The 16,626-nt window shown below is 43.2% G+C and overlaps 4 protein-coding genes across 4 annotated transcripts; 1 reads left to right on the top strand and 3 right to left on the bottom strand.

Annotated features, from left to right (window-relative positions):
• Window positions 1-10,048: 10,048 nt before the first annotated feature.
• On the top strand, window positions 10,049-11,575 carry F5891DRAFT_1229237 (cytochrome P450; the record flags this gene model as incomplete). The annotated part of the gene is made up of 11 exons (XM_041369544.1): window positions 10,049-10,202; window positions 10,255-10,364; window positions 10,417-10,522; window positions 10,581-10,594; window positions 10,643-10,832; window positions 10,885-10,941; window positions 10,995-11,019; window positions 11,068-11,190; window positions 11,242-11,255; window positions 11,312-11,444; window positions 11,491-11,575. The coding sequence occupies 11 exons, from the start codon at window positions 10,049-10,051 to the stop codon at window positions 11,573-11,575; spliced, it is 1,011 nt and encodes a 336-aa protein (XP_041216494.1).
• A 2,960-nt stretch (window positions 11,576-14,535) lies between these two features.
• On the bottom strand, window positions 14,536-14,706 carry F5891DRAFT_892158 (uncharacterized protein; the record flags this gene model as incomplete). Its single annotated transcript, XM_041373311.1, has 1 exon — window positions 14,536-14,706. A coding segment is annotated over one exon (171 nt), but the record flags the coding sequence as incomplete, so codon positions are not given.
• A 741-nt stretch (window positions 14,707-15,447) lies between these two features.
• On the bottom strand, window positions 15,448-16,222 carry F5891DRAFT_1201441 (uncharacterized protein; the record flags this gene model as incomplete). Its single annotated transcript, XM_041368883.1, has 3 exons — window positions 15,448-15,798; window positions 15,846-16,021; window positions 16,072-16,222. 3 exons carry the CDS (start codon window positions 16,220-16,222, stop codon window positions 15,448-15,450), a joined length of 678 nt encoding a protein of 225 aa, XP_041216492.1.
• A 237-nt stretch (window positions 16,223-16,459) lies between these two features.
• F5891DRAFT_891420 (uncharacterized protein) lies at window positions 16,460-16,609 on the bottom strand (the record flags this gene model as incomplete). The annotated part of the gene is made up of 1 exon (XM_041373300.1): window positions 16,460-16,609. A coding segment is annotated over one exon (150 nt), but the record flags the coding sequence as incomplete, so codon positions are not given.
• Window positions 16,610-16,626: the final 17 nt, after the last annotated feature.

The raw sequence follows: 16,626 nt of genomic DNA, 5'->3' as shown, positions 1-16,626 counted from the left end.
GTGCTTAACATCGGTATACATATGTGGCCAGAAGAATCTGTATCGAATAGTCTCAAAGGTAGACTGTACTCCTTTGTGACCTAAATCTTCATGTGCTCCTGTCAGTATAGACAGTCGTTTATCGGGGTCAAAAATAACAAGTAAAGGGGGTCTATCTGGTAGACGCTTGTACATCTTTCCCTTTTGTACGAAGAATCGAGTTGTACGCTTGACAAATTTCTTGCGTTTAGCAGTACTTTCAAAACTTGGTGCTTCAAGTGTGGTAAGGAACTTGAAAACATCTGTCAAAGTCTGCTCTTGATCAGCAGCTGACAAGAATACGGATGGTAGGTTATTGGGATTATATGGATGTGCAGTGAAATTTGAGATTGATGTGAATAGGGCTATTTCGTCTAACCAAGAGTCATCTTCAGGGATAATCTCTTCGTCTGAAGCTAGAGGGCGTCGAGATAAGCCATCAGGCCCTCTGAAACTTGTTGCTGGTACATGGTGAAGTGTGAAATCAAATAGGAGAATTCCTTGAATCCATCTATTGATTGTAGCATTTGGTTGTAGGTCGGGCTCATTAAGCATGCCTTTAATATATTTTGCGTCAACTTCAACATGGAGGTTCTGAACTCCAATGATGTGAAGTCTGTAATGTCGAAGTGCTCTGAACAGTCCATACAATTCTAACTTGGGCTGAGAGTATCGTGACTCTGCATCCCCCATAGGTAAAGAACCATATCGTGCTGGTCGTCGTCGTCCTTCATCATCTATTTGTGAAAGGATGATTCCTACAGCTATGAAGCTGGAATCGACTGATAAATATATGGGATTTGAGGAAGTATAGTCAATGCTTCTCATTGCTGGTGCTGAACATATACGTTCCTTCAAAGTTTCGAAAGAAATATCTTGCTTCTCTCCCCAAATAAAAGGGGCATCTTTTTTCCAAAGTTGGGTGATAGGTTTTGCTAGTTCAGAAAATCCTAGTATCCAAATACGAACTGTCCCACAAAGTCCCATAAATCCTCGGGCTTCTTTAACCGTAGTGGGGATTGGCCAGTTAAGAATTTTTGACACTTTCTCGGTATCAGGTAGTCTACCTTCTGGAGTACAGCGCTGTCCTACGATAAGGACGTCTGGAAGGCAACACTGAATTTTTGTAGCGGAGAATGTTGCACCTACGTCTTTTATACGGTGCATGATACGGTGAACATCATTTGCATGTTCCCAAATAAATCGTCTAATCCCTGGGTTTTCTTCTAAGACCTCGGGATTACCTTCATTGTCAGGATAGATAGTCTTTGGACCTTTGACTGGAAGGTCTTCTATGAAAACATTGGCTACATGTGGGATTTCATCCTGCAGTACAAAGCTGGTACATTTCTGAAATTCTGCAGGTGCATTTGTGTAGCCCATTGGTAAGGCTGTTAAGTGTAGCAGACCTAATGGTGTTAGGAAAGCTGTAAGATCTCTGCTTTCTGGGTGCATTTTACATGCATCAAATTCCCAGAATAAATTGAATATGGTGTAACACTGAGCTCCTGCAAATGACTCTACAAAGTCATCAACTATAGGAATGAGACCAGCATCTCGAATAGAAATTTTGTTGAGAGGTTGAAGATCATGGACTAGTCTTAGTTTTCCATTCTTCTTGAGTACACAGAACCAGCGTGAACGGTACGCAGATTGGCTTGGTTCATATACCCCTGCGTTAATCTTGGATTTGAGTAGTTCAATAACTTTCTGACGTATCCCAGGTGGGATAGGAATATTCTTATATTCCCAAGGTACATGAGGTACAGTGGGAATAATGTATGGGGTGAAATATGATTCTTTGAGAGTACCCCTATCAGTTTATTCAAATGCTAGGGTCTCTTGATTTAAATTCATGATGTGTTGAAAAAGTTTCACTTCTTCAGGTAGTAGAAATCCTTTTGAATTTATCCCAAGGTCAACCATACGTTCATGAGTTAGACGTCCATTAGGAATAAATTTAGGAGGATGTGGAGTTAATGCTATTAAGTTTTGAAGTGGGTTATGAGGAAAATGACGATCTACTCTGACTCCTTGAGGAAAAGTTCCTGACACGGGCTTGACTTTTTTGTCGACCCTCTTGTACATTGTGAGTACTGGATTTCCCTCAGGATAGTTGATAGAGTCACAGGAAATTAAGATATCAGACTCAGTATCAGAATTGTCATAATATTCTGAGTCTTGAAGTATAGATTCTTCATTTTGATTGGAGTTTGTGGTTTGGTTTTTGGATGTGAGATTATTTCTAAGTCTCTCAAAACAATCTTCTATAGACTCGTTTTCAAGTAAATCTGAAGGATACACTAGCATCTCCTTACTTGAATTTTGTTCAATAGGTTTTGAGTGACTTAGACATAAAACTTGATTTTGATGTTGTTGAAACTTAGGTTTTTCAGACAAAAATTTGGACCACCAAAGACTTGAATTACAGAATAGGTAACTCATATCTAAGGCTATCACTTGACTTTTTACACCTTTTTCCTGTATCAATACACTCATACACATAAGTCTGCAATGTAGTTTTTGTGAATAGGCAAGAGCACTAGAGACAATCAAAACAAACAAAGACAAACAAGTGAAACAAGATACTGAGTCGAAAACGGAGATATAAATACATAGGCACTGGTTCGAAGACGCGAGGGTCCATGTTTTTGGGATTATGTGAATTTTCACACGAGGCAATAGAAGTCGAAGGGGAAATAGAAATGATGGACATATACAAAATTTTGAGACTTGAGGATCCAGTAACGAGTTTTTAGATTTTCTATTAGAAAGATTGATAAGTTGAAAAGATAATAATGAAGGATAGAAGTTTACCTCTAGAGTACTAGAGAAAAAACTTCTTAGCCTTAGATTTCGGCTCTTCATCAGGTTCCTCAGCAATATCTGAGAGAACAAACCATTCCTTTGAATAAAAGGGGTCTTCAAACATCTCACTTCGAAAAGGTGATGTTGCTATGATAGTGAGGCCCGAGCGCGCGATCCCAAGGACTAGGTCTCTGTCTGATGCAAGACGAAGGATGTCCTTGACAGTCCCAACATCAAGGAGACGAGATTCAGTAAGGGCACTGACAGTGTCCTCGTCAGGGAAGGGCATAAGGAGGGCATCCAGGATCTTCGAAGCTAGCTCTCCTTCTCCATGAGCTTCGGCAATAGCTGCATATGAGTTCATCCGTTTAGCCTCACTCTCTGAGAAAAAAGGATTGACGTCGTCGTAGCGTCCAGTGTAGACTTTGTTAGTTAGACCTCCCTGAATGTGCAGGGTTTGGTCACATTTGATGGTCCTCGCGTGAGAGGATACTTCAGCAAGCATGCGAGTCGAAAGGACAGTTTCAATGACATGGATTAAGTGCCGAGTGTGTGCCCTGTGGTCCTTGAGTTCTCGGACTCGTTCGTGCCAAGTCCTCCCAGAACGCGGACCTCCAGTGGGCAGTTTGACAGTTCCAGGGATGATAGGATGTCCAGGGTAGTTTCCATCTCGGAACGAATGGTAGTTCCAATCATTAGCAATAATCTCGTCTTGACAGAAACAGTAGGACTCAATAGCCTGGACAATGTTAGGAATATAAACAGAATGATAGTCATTGTACTTCGCGAACTCAGAGCTTGGATATTCCTCAGCCTCGAGCCTTGTTAAACCTTCGAACGAAACATACTTCCTACCATCAGGTCGACTCGGGCCTCGATAAGGGAAGGTGCCTTCTGTAGGTGCAGGTGCTGTGTCAGGTAAGGTTAACATAGGGATGTCTTCGTCATCCTGCGCGAGGCTTGAATCTCTCAAAGTAGGCTTAGATGTTGAATTATATTCATATTCGCCCTTGAAAGGACGAGAGGGGACGAGTGAGGGGAGATATTCATCATCCTTAGGTAAGCTCGCGTTAGAATTTGGTGGTGCTACCAGGAATGCGCTAGATGGTAGTGCGGACATCGAGTTTGAATACATAGACTCGTCGTCGAACGAAGGATGGACAAGAAAAACATCGACGGAGTCTTGAGCACCAATAGGAGGAGGTGTGGATGCTGTAGAGGATGGCATGGACGTGTTCTCGTTTGCATTAGCATTGTCTGCTTGATTTAATATATAGTTGAGTGCGTTGTAAAAACTTAGAGTGTGAATGCTCTCACCATTCGGGGCAAGAAGCAAAGGCTCTCCTTTGTCTGGACCAATCGCGTGCACAAACTTGTCTTCCCTAGGTTCATCTGGCAGGGAGGCAATAGGTGGAATTAGGCTGTCAGAGAAGCTCTCTGTTTTGTTAGAAGTGCACGGGATTTTGTCAAAACAAAGTTCATTTTTAATCAACGATACATGTATATTTAATTTAGGTATCGTGTTGGGGTTAGAGAGAGAGGGTGGCGCGATGCCCGAAATTGTGGTGCCCGAAGGGTCAATGGTGGAGAGAGATGGTGGCGCGATGCCCGAAGTTGCGATGGGCAAAGGGCCAATGGTGGAGAGAGATGGTGGCGAAGGGCCAATGTTGGAGAGAGATGGTGGTGCGATGCCCGAAGTTGCGATGGGCGAAGGGTCAATGGTGGAGAGAGATGGTGGCGCGGTGCCCGAAGTTGCGATGGGCGAAGGGCCAATGGTGGAGAGGAGGGTGCCGGTACCCAGAGTAGCGTTGGGTGGAGGTAGAAGGAGGGTGCCGGTACCCAAAGTAGCGTTGGGTGGAGGTAGTAGGAGGGTGCCGGCCGTGCCCAAGGTAGCGTTGGGTGGAAGGATGGTGCCGGTACCCCAGGAATTTCCCAAGGTAGCAGAAGGTAGAGGTAGAAGGAGGGGGTCCGGATTGGCATTGGCAAAAGATGATGGTGCCGGATGAAGATGGGTGGCGTTGGCCAAGGAGGAGGGTGCCGGATGAAGATGGGTGGCATTGGCCAAGGAGGAGGGTGCCGGATGAAGATGGGTGGCATTGGCCAAGGAGGAGGGTGCCGGATGAAGATTGGTGGCGTTGGCGTAAGTGCCGCACGTAATGTCAGCGTTGGCGTTGGCCAAAAAGTGACGAGGAGGGGGTGAATGTAAGATAGCGTTTGTTTTAATTAGATTTTGAATAAAACAAGAATTAAAAAAAAATGTACCCTTCCCTCCAACAAAGTCTCCAGCTCCAGGATCTTCTTCAGGGTCGTCCGGGTCCAGGGAAGATTCGTTCCAGAGGATGGGAGAATAAGAGGGAGAGGGAGGATCATCCTGGTCGTTGCCGGCAGGTGGGGAGAAGGCAGTAGCGTGGAAGGAAAGTGTGAGCGCGTCATTCTCAATGGAAGTGCTGAACCGGAAATTGCCGGGATTCTCAAAAAGGAAATCGGCCAGTTCGGCGCGAGTATTGTCGAACGCGTGTTCCGGCATATTCCGAAAACGCAATAGATTACCAAAAATGGATGTGCGTGTGATTTCTGGATGCCTCACGCTGGATTGATCAGACACGAGGCCAGTGGGCGCTGGGCATAGCACTGGTTCTGGCGCTTCTTTTATACATTTTGAGAAATCTTTTATTTCAATTTTGGCTGACTGATCTTGGCCTTTGCTGATAAATTTCTTACGAATAAAATTCTCGGCACGGAAATCATTTTGTAATTGTTTGGTCACATGATTTTTGAGTTTAGAGTTTCGCACACTAAATTCCGAATTCGGTAATTCTTCATTAATTTCACAAAACATTGTCGTTTCGCCCATATTAGTGACCCAAGTGGACGGTTCAAAGTCCCAATTAGGATCATTTCCGTCCGGAGTGCATAGAAGTTCATAACGGACCTCTAAATCAAGTGGATTTTTGAATAATAACCATGTCCCGTCCTTTCTTTCGTCAATGGAGACATAGTTTCCTCTTTGCCATGGACGACCTAATAATAGACTGAATGGTACGTGATCACCAACAAACAAATTCGCGTGAGTACTAACTCCTCCACAGTCTAGTGGAACATTTTGTACCAATCCGCGTAGTTTGCCTTCACCGCCATTTGCATCATTCATAGATACTGACTTGGCAATATCTATAGGCCTATTAATAATAGTCTTCCAGATGTGTTTGTTTACGATATTGAGTTGTGAACCCGTGTCAATTATTGCGTTAATCGCTTGACCGTCACAATGCATGGCTATTTTGATTAATAGCCCACGTGTCTTTGTCCATACCGAATGTGCTTCTATCTTCGAGTCATTAGGTAAGGACTTTGGTTTGATAGCATTAGCGAGGATTCCGCTAAGCTCACGGGAAGTGCCAAGAAGCTCTCCTACCTCAAGTCGGATAGGATCCTCAACACTGTTTCAAGAATTTTCTCTGGCTTAATTTTAGCCGCGATGTCAGAGACGCGTTGACGTGTTGTCATATTCTTACGATCAGAGTTTGGGATTGATTTGTAAGGTGTGTCATTGGTCTTTGGGTGTTTCTCATTGACCGTCCTTTCATCCACATCATCCATAATGATGTCTTCACTATCCCACCCATTATCTAGACCTTTTCCTGTCTCTTTCTTATTTGCGGGCTTTGTCTTTGTGGGTGAAACGGGTTGTGTGGACTTAGGTTTGGTATGAGTATCAGCCTTCTTGGCTTGAGTAGTGGGAACTTTATCTTTCCCTTTATCTTTCTCGCTTGGTTTCCTTAGGGTTTTGCTTTGACCTGGAGGGAATACCTCCTGAAACCTTTCGTGTCTTCCTTGTGTGGAGTTTCGTGTGACTCTTTCAACCGGGAATGCATATGTTTCTTCATCTGAATCACTTTCTTCTTCTTCAGTTTCTTCATACTGGTTGATTGAATCATCCATGTCACTATCTTTGCTATCAGAACTCACATACTCTTCGATGTATGCAGTCCTAGTCTCTTGAATTTTATTTTCCTTATTTGCACTATAGGTTTGTGTGTCTCCACTATTCACTTTGATAAAGTGAGCTACTGGCACACTGTCCTCTCGCTTTAGTGCTTCGATAATCGTTTCTTCAGGTAGCCGTCTTACAGCTCTTCCATCTGGTTTTCCTATTTGTCCACGGTGTGTACGCTGTAGCTTACCATCAGCGATTAGCTTATTGATCTGTGGACACATTGGAATACCATGTCCCTTTTCACCACAACCAAAGCATGTTCATTCATTGAAAGGGGTGTTCGGTGGGTGATAGAACCTAGTACCTGGTTGTGGTCCTCTGAATGTCTGATTGGTGTTACTGTTTTGCCTTGCATTATTTTGTCCATTCTGATTGTTGTAAGGCTTATATTCTCCTTGGGTAGCATTACCTCTTTTCAAAATAGGGGCTGCTATCATTTCTTTGACAGAAGGATCAATTCGTGTTGCCCTGTAGTAGTACAAAGCATAGTCTGGATCATCGAGTGAGATTGCATTGAGTCTCTTGATGAGTCCCTCCATTTCATCCATAGGTTCTGGTGAAGTGATACTAGGACTCTTAGTATCTTTTGAGGAAGTCTTAGTTTTGGCTTCCTTGACATGTCCTTTCACTTTCTTTTGAGCTTTCTTTACTTCTTTCTTATCTTTTGGCTCTGGGGCCTTCTTCTTCTTATGAAAAAACTCGGTCTCAGACTCACTAGACTCTGAGTCGGTATTGGCATCAGAGTTTTCTTCAGTAGAGGAGTCAGTTTCAGACTCAGTCTCTTCTTCAGAAACTAATAGGTCTGCATCAAACCGGTCACGGTGTAACAATTTCTCTGCTATTGCGACAACTCGGTCTACTGGGAAGGCTTCAGATAGATCTCTGTCTGGATCCTTGGCCATGAGGCGTGTTTCAATTTTGATACGGAGTTTCTTATAAATCCCCTCCCAGAAGTAACTTGCATATTCTTCACTTGTTAATTTCTTGGCTTGTTCAAGCCATCCTGCAATACGAATAAACCCTCTCACATACTTCTTCCAAGCAGTGAGTGTAGGGATTTTCTTTCCTCGTGTTGTCCTTACGTAGGACAATAAATCTTTGCGTCTATATCGCTTCGTGTCAAGGTCTGCATCATAATACTTCAGAATGTCAGCCTTGAGTTTGCCCCAGTTATTAGATCTGAAGCTCGGTAGTCCCTCTACAAATTCTGTTACATGACGGGACATGTACTGGGTAATAGATTCACATTTCTCCTCATCAGAGGTTACATTGTGATAATCACACAGTTTTTCATAGTGTTTCAGAAAGTCCTTGACTTCTGAAAATCCACCCTTGAATTTGGCAGGTGCTGCCTTAGTTCCAGGGTTAGGCAATGTTAATACGGATCGTGTAGTCATGTTTGACCTTTGTTTGTGTTGCGTTGATACGATTGTTGATGTTGTGATGTGTGTGTGGAGTGATTTATACAAAGTATGGCTTTGTTTACGATTGTTGTGATTTCTTTGTTGTGTTTAAATATGTTTGTTGACGTTTTGTTGTGTGGGTGGAATGAATTATATGAAGTGTGCTTTGTTTACAATTGTTTTGCAATGTTTGGTACAAGAAGAAGCCTCCCTCGCGGTGGGCTCCAGTGATGTCTTGTTACTTAAGGGTCTTATATAAAAGTTGTGTATAATGACAACACAATTATACATGGTGAAGACTTCTTGCCAGTCCTTAAGTCCACGGTCTCCGACTTTTCTACTTCGTGGGAGGTAACATGGTGAGTTCTTGGGAGGATTTAGTTTGTTGTCCTCTTCTTGTGTAGTCTTATACGAAGTGTTGTGGAAAGTTCTGTGTTCTGGATAAATTCGTTAGGTTTGTTTCAGCCTAGTAGGTCGTGTTTCAACCTATGAAAGTCTGTTTCAACTTTGTCGTCCTTAGATATGTGTCTCACTTTCCGTTGAAAGAGAGAGTCTTTTGTATACACGTAAAGCTTAGAATGAGAGCTGTTCAATGGTTATATAGTCAACCCCTGTAAGGTAGTATATAACCTAGAGTAGGATAACAATAACGAAATTATATAGTCAACCCCTGTAAGGTAGTATATAACTTAGAGTAGATAATGATATCTTAGATTACCTCAAGGCACTTATATTGGCCTGCACTTTAAGTCTTAGTGGTCTCACACGGTTTGAGATAAGAGTCAAGTGGGAGGATTTAGTTTGTTGTCCTCTTCTTGTGTAGTCTTATACGAAGTTGTTGTGGAATGTTCTGTGTTCTGGATAAATTCATTAGGTTTGTTTCAGCCTAGTAGGTCGTGTTTCAACCTATGAAAGTCTGTTTCAACTTTGTCGTCCTTAGATGTGTCTCACTTTCCGTTGAAAGGGAGAGTCTTATGAATACACGTAAAGCTTAGAATGAGAGCTGTTCAATGGTTATATAGTCAACCCCTGTAAGGTAGTATATAACCTAGAGTAGAATAACGATAATGAAAGTTATATAGTCGACCCCTGTAAGGTAGTATATAACTTTTAGAATAGATAGTGATATCTTAGATTACCTCAAGGCACTTATATTGGCCTGCACTTTAAGTCTTAGTGGTCTCACACGGTTTGAGATAAGAGTCAGGTGGGAGGATTATATTTCATGGGTGAAAATGGGGTCCTTTTATACCTTTTGGGAACCCCCTTACTAAGCATGATTAATCAGATGGATTGGTAAGAATGTGGCTTACAAACCAGGTGATGAATCAGCTTATTACTAAGTACATTACAAATACAGTGTAATCTTACAAAGAAATTAGAAACCATGACAAACCATGACTAAACATGTTGAGTCATGTTAAATGTTGTTACAAAGCATGGCCAATCATGACTAAACATGTTGAGTCAGCTTAAATAATGTTACAAACCAGAATATTTCCCAGTCACATGATGTGATGACAAATAAAAGCTGGTGGCTGAAAGAAGCCAAATACAAATCAACAGTCAGAAATAAATAGAGATACAAAACTTGGTGGCTGAAAGAAGCCAAATAAAAATAAACAATGAGAAATAAACAGAAGGTCACATGCTTGATACAAATACAAGGTAAAATAAGCCTGTAAAGTGAGAAATAAAATACAAGACAATGAAATAAAGGAAAAATAGAGAGGTAACTTAGTGACAAAGGGCCAGACAGTCTCTCATATCTTCCTTATCACTCTCTATATATATCTGACATGGTATGAATCACATACCATGCATGACAGCGGGAAGCATAATTGTAGCCGTGACATACGGAGACCTTGCTGACGGCAATGAAGGCTCATACCTTGCCTGCGCGCACGTACTAGCTGATCTTGTACAACATATTGTTACCCCTAAAAAGGCTGCCATGTTCACAACCTTTCCTTTCCGTGAGCGCCTCTGTCGACGACATCATTTTGGATATTTAGAATGAGGCTGCAGTCGAAAAGTTGCCGTCTTGGTGCTTCAGTGCACATTCACTGATAGGACACAGTAGAGAATTATCTCAACACCTTTTGAATGAGCCCTTCAACGAAGTGAAGGCACAGGTGGTACGTTTGTGCAGTTGTGGATGAAAATTTCACCTGATCTGTTCGCATGAAGGCAAATGGCACTGCTTCACGCTCATTAATCACTGACTTTCTCAGCCAACCCCACGATGATGCTGACAAAGATATAATGAAGCCTGTTGCGTTCACAGTATATATGGGTAAGAGTCTTTATTTACCAGGTCTAATTCATTTATTGACGGGAATTCGGCTTCTTAGCTGGCATGGAAACTGTGAGTCGCCACTTGAGCAGTTCTGATTCTTACTTTGATGTCCCGCAGAGTGCAACCATATTGCAGACATTCTTGCTGGCTATGGTGCTCTATCCTGACGTCCAAGTCCGGGCTCGTGCAGAAATTGATCAAGTTGTGAGGCATGATAAAATGCCGTGCCTTAATGACAGGGCGTCCCTGCCCTATCTTGATGCCATTCTCTGCGAGGTCATGAGGTGGTATCCTCCCACCCCCCTAGGTTGGCTGACAGTAACATAGCTTTTTGTTTGCATGGCTAACCCTGTGCACAGGAGTTGCACATGCAACTGCAAATGATGATATTTACGATGGGCACTCTATACCCAAAGGTTCGAAGTCGCATATGTCAAGGTTGTTGTTGACTCATTTGTAGTTCGATCAGGTACAATAGTAATGGTCAATCAGTGGTATGTCAGGGTGGAGTACATACAATGGTTGAGCTGAACACTGTTCAGGGCACTGTCTCGGGATGAAGACATATTTCCCGATGCATCGCGCTTCGATCCTAGTTGCCATCTAACTGTTGACAGGAAGCTGAAGAACCCTTTCATCAACCATTTTGCCTTTGGTCATGGCAGGTAGATATTTCACACTTGCTATCATTTCCAATCATTCATTGATCCTCGCAGGTGTATTTGTCCTGGTAGGCTGTTTCATGGTTGATCTGGGAGTGTTGATGATGACAAATTCCCTTGGCAGGTCGTTGGTTTGTAGAGTACAGTCTGTGGACTGCAGCTGCTTCCATACTTGCTGTTTTGTGCATCGACCATGCCAAAGACTCAAATGGAAACAGGATTGAGGTGAAGCCGGAGTACACTACTGGCTCATTGATGTAAGTGTAGTATATATTCAAGTGCCTGCAGCTGACTCTGCCAAAGTCGCCCCGCACCATTTCACTGCTTGTTTGAAAGCATTAACACAGCGAGAGAAGGACACCTTCGAGCGATGATGAATTCAGAGTAGACTTAGTTTGTACGATGAACAAGAGAATTGCTTTCGAATACATTGATTCTTCAGAAACTACTAGTAGATCCATTTCCAAAATCTCGTGAACCGGCGCAAGTTGAGTAATCCATCCGCCACTCTCATCACCACTTGCTATCCATTGCCCATCTGGTGAAATAGCCAATGCCTGCACTCAACTGCAGTGCCCCTCCATCTTCTTCAACACTACACCTGTTTTCAAGTCCCATAGACGAAGCATCCCGTCATACGAACCCGTGACCATGCGTTCATCACGGTCGCGGAAAACTGCGAGTGCGATCACGCAATCCTCATGATCTTGGAATGTTCAAGTGGGTGTGATGTTTGGAATGAGCGCTGCCATTCTAGTGAAGCTGCAGCACAGTTGAAGTGGTCTTTGTGTGTTTGGGCGTTAGGTCTTGCTCAAAGTTGCACAGGTGCGTGTGATGGGGTGTTTTAAACCTGCTTTATACATAGGATTACCCTCTCACCGGACGCCCAAAACATGAGGCGGTTATCATAAGTACCCTGCTTGCCAATATAGACAAATAGACTCGCGCGTCTAAGTCTTGTTGCTGCAATGTTCCGCATCGGTCAACGGGCCTGGTCACAATTGTTTCAGGGGTCCATGCGGCAGATAGGAAGAAGATGTACTACATGTTTCATCCAATTCGCCTGATTGGCCATGCCCTCAATTTTGATTAGATCGTCACCCCAAAGACATAGCATTCCACCTGGTGACATGTTGAGCTTCTGTTCCCTAGAACGTTCGTAGCGGAGACCCGAGGCTTCCTTTGATCTGCTCTGGTTGTTGGAGTTGTTAGCATCATGGATGCATGACAATTACCATTGAAGATAATCAATCGTTTCAAACTCTGATCCAAGTCAGCTGTGATTGAATGTTGGATTATTTTGGATTCGGGATTTTGGATCGGCAACTCCAAAACATGTTGTTTCTCAGATTTCCAGTGATTGAAGATGGCAGTTGGTATGGCGATGACATTCTAGAATCTAGATGGGCCCAACAGTTCGTGTTTCCGTTCTAGCTGCGTCTAGTACACGCAATTCTATATGTATGTTGCATATAGGCTTCCCGACATAATACACATTACCACATACCATATGCAGTTCTCATGCCATGGATGGTCAAGTTTGTGGAGTTCGAGGCTACTTTTGTGCAAAGAAGCTCTGGAGACGTGGCCAATACCGATGACGGGCTTATTGAACATGGTTCAACTAGTATGGGCAAATAAGTCGAAGGGACAGATGACCTTGGTGAAATATTATGTCACCTGGCTAGGTCCAAAGTTCAACTTTGATCAAAGACTATAGTCCCGAAAGCCCGAACCGACTGTGTCAGCATGGTATTCGCTTTAGCATCTCGACAGAAACTGATGGTCATTATTCTCAACTCGTCGCTCACGTGCCTGTCCTCGTCTCGAATTATTTTCACCGTGTTCACCACAGGTCCATTGGCAAATAGTGGACTCCTAACACTTGGGAATCACATAACAAACGAAAGGATTCGGGGAGGCAATATCATGAGGTAACATAGGAACATGTAGACGAATGGCAGCTCACAGATGATCTAGGGGAAATGGATTGAAACAAATACAAAAAACTTGCTACTGACCACAGCAGCAATCAGCATAGTCCTTCGCCACCCAGGGGCCAGGATGCTGGCTTTGCTGTGGAACTTTGGCCATAATGGGAAGAGCCTACTTTCCTGTATCTCACTGGAAGCATGAAAGACTTTTCCAGCATGAAAAATCTTGAAAAAATCCTAAAAAAGGTTTAAATAAATTTCATGATTCTGTTGCCTGCAAAATGCTGGTCAAAATTTGAACTTTCTATCTACTTTTTCGTGATGCAAAAGGTTGATCTTAGTTAAATCTTAAGTCACTGTTCATCCACAATATTGTCTCAACACGTAGTTTAACCATTTGAACAATTTTTCTCTGGTACAAACTTAGACAAAACTTTGACTTTGTGGTGTGATAGTGAATAAACTTTTGAATAACTTTTGTCAACATTTGTTCGACCATAAAAGTTGATGTTTTTATCACCCTTTTTTTAATGTTTTTGTTACCTAGATATCTTGGATGAATTTTTTATAATGCATCAGATAATATTCAATGTAGTAATCAAGCTTAGATCAACATTTTGTCTCTCACTTTTGTTTACCTTTGTTCAAGATTCAAGCAGACTTCTTATGCCGTTATTATTTTATATCAAAAACAATGCAATGCATTAACTTTGTTACAGTTAGATATATTAATCTTACAGTGAATCAAAAGTTTGTTGGGATTTAGAATGCTTTCAGGAGAGAATTTTGTGTTGTAACATCAGTTAAAGCTTATTAGTATTTTAAGTGTGGTCAGGAGAAGGATTTAAAATGATGTTACTAATCATGAATGACATGCAAGGCCACTCGCAGCAGAGCCTGCTTTTCTGAGGTATGTATACTGCTGTAGCGGGAATCAGTAGATTCAGATCCACATTTGTGCGGAAAGAAGATTAAGCTTTTGTTGCTTTTGCCTGTGAGTTCGAGCCCGAGAGCGACCATTATGCATGTCATGAATAAAAAATACAAGAACATTGTAGCCAATGATTTATCAAGTGTAAAGTAGTCTCAATTCCAGCATTCCGATCAGCATCAGTGGTTATCCGCACCTGGCCACCCCCATCTAATGAGCCGAGTTGCTCCATCATGCCACGACTGTACTCTGGGGCTAGCTAGTGTGGACGTAGTAGAACCACGAGTGCCAACAAAGGTTCCATTTGACTGAATGATAGCGTCGAGGAGCACCAGATGCCTTATAACAGCCACAACTTTTAGCGTCAGAATGAAAATATGACATCTAATCCGCTCACCATTTTCCATAGATCACCTCCGTCTGCTCTGCTACATAATCTACCCACATCCACCCCAATGCCCTAACATCTGACTATCACTCCGGGTCCCTTTCGTCGCTCATCATGGCAGCCTTAATCCCTTTTCGTGTGCGAAACTCTTCTTGCACCTCAGACACCCTGAGTGCAATGTCAGACAATGGGGCAAAGCACTGATCCACTGGGAACTCCTCGCATTGTTGGCTGAAGTCACCATACCATATGTGGATCGATATATACTCAAGTTAGATCTGTAGAGCAACTTATACCCAAAACTTTCACTCACAGGAGGAGTTGGCTTGTATGATGGGCGCTCGTGTAGTGAAGTAAATCAAAGGATAATATGTGATCGTCCGGAGGAAGGGAAACCTAGTGCTGAGGAGAAGGACAATTTGTGAATGATAATTCCAGGCTTTTCAAGCGAGTTTCTAGAAACCTGAGTGATGCGAGAGACCAAAAGAGTGCGTGATTGTGGTGTATGCTAGGAGATGTCAGCTCAACCCAAGCTGGGGTTTGTGTCCATGAGACATCTGCGATGGCCACGCATTTAATCACTGAAGAGGGATGTTCGAAGTTGTCTCACCGAGTTTGAGCAGGTTCAGAGAGCGAATTCATTGTGGTGTTTGGTTGCCAGAGTTGACGTGCTCCATCCTACTGAAGTCCACGATATAATGTACTTCGTGTCGTTGCAAAGGTTATCTGAGACCAATCTTATGCATATGGTGAGACCCAAGCCTTGGACGTTTTCACTGAATACTGACCTCGAGAAGAACTGATGAGACTGTAGCAATACAAAATGGCCCTGTATCTGGAGTTGAGGACGGACTGTTAGGTAGAGCACGCTTAGTCAGTGCACTAGTAAAGCTTTGACAAATTTGAAAGTTTCAACTGAACTTATAAATCCTGTCACTGCAAATGAAACCTGTCCGCCCTGGGGTGACAAACACATGTACTCATCTCTGTAATTTATGGCTTCAGCATCAGGTAGTGGCCCCGTGTTCAGGATTTGTAAACACGAGGCTAGTATCTGCTCCACTTTTGTTCTTCGGTTTTTCTTTGCGGCATTCTGTAAGAGGTGTCAGTGGTGAGGTGAGGTGAGGTGAGGTATAGAACGTCAGGCATACGTGAACAGTATACAAGCACGGGTGAACGAAAGGACAAGATGTTGAACCAGAAAGATGGAGATGACACACCCCAAGCAACAATGCTCTTCTCCCCTGTGCCTTCGAGAACCCCTCTTTCGTAAGCCCCACAAGCTGTTGAAGCAGCTCGTCCTGTCTATCTGTCAAGATCTTGAGGTGGTCTGTGAATATCGTGCGTTTGATGAGTTTCTGTGGGTCTACATGAGTCCGGATGTCCAGAAAATGAATACACTCACCCGCTGAGCTAGAATCCACATGAGTCCGGAATCCGGATGTCGATCCACGAGCGTGGATGCCAATCCGCATGAGTTCGGATGTCGATCCACGAGTCTGGATACAAATCCTGGTACAAGTATACGAGGCGTCTTGATTTTTGAAGACAAGTTCATGTCACGTCCAAAGTCGTACTGTACTGGTCTGCGCATGAATGAGTCCGGATGTCCAGAAAATGAATACACTCACCCACTGAGCTAAAATCCACATGAGTCCGGAATCCGGATGTCGATCCACGAGCGTGGATGCCAATCCACATGAGTTCGGATGTCGATCCACGAGTCTGGATACAAATCCTGGTACAAGTATGAGGCGTCTTGATTTTTGAAGACAAGTTCATGCCTTCGGAGTCAGATGTGTGTGCTTTTGGAGGTGGTGGTGTGGGTTGACGTTGACCTGCAAAAGATAGGCGCAAAAATTTAGCGATTGTGAGGTGCGGGTCTAAGATTGGACATTCATTCCTAGTGTGCTTTACAGTAAATACTGATAAGGGTCTCTATGCCAAGACAACTACTGGAATATTATGACTGTGACGGAAAAGCAAACGGTCCGTGAAACAAGTAAATACTATTCTACGGCCACTTGTGACTGGAGCGCTAAAGTGAGCGAGGACCCGAGCTAAGACTGCCAATAGTTGACCGGGGCGAACGGGAATTTTGATGCCTAATTGCGGGACACAGAACTCCCCTCCCTCCCAGTCACCAACCGCAAAAACAAAAGCATAGAGCGCACGATTCGTCATTC

The sequence above is a fragment of the Suillus fuscotomentosus genome, assembly GCF_016647785.1.
Source record: "Suillus fuscotomentosus strain FC203 chromosome Unknown F5891scaffold_299, whole genome shotgun sequence".
Lineage (NCBI taxonomy): Eukaryota > Fungi > Basidiomycota > Agaricomycetes > Boletales > Suillaceae > Suillus > Suillus fuscotomentosus.
The sequence above is the reverse complement of the archived record's forward strand: the minus strand, read 5'-3'. Positions and strand labels throughout refer to the sequence as shown.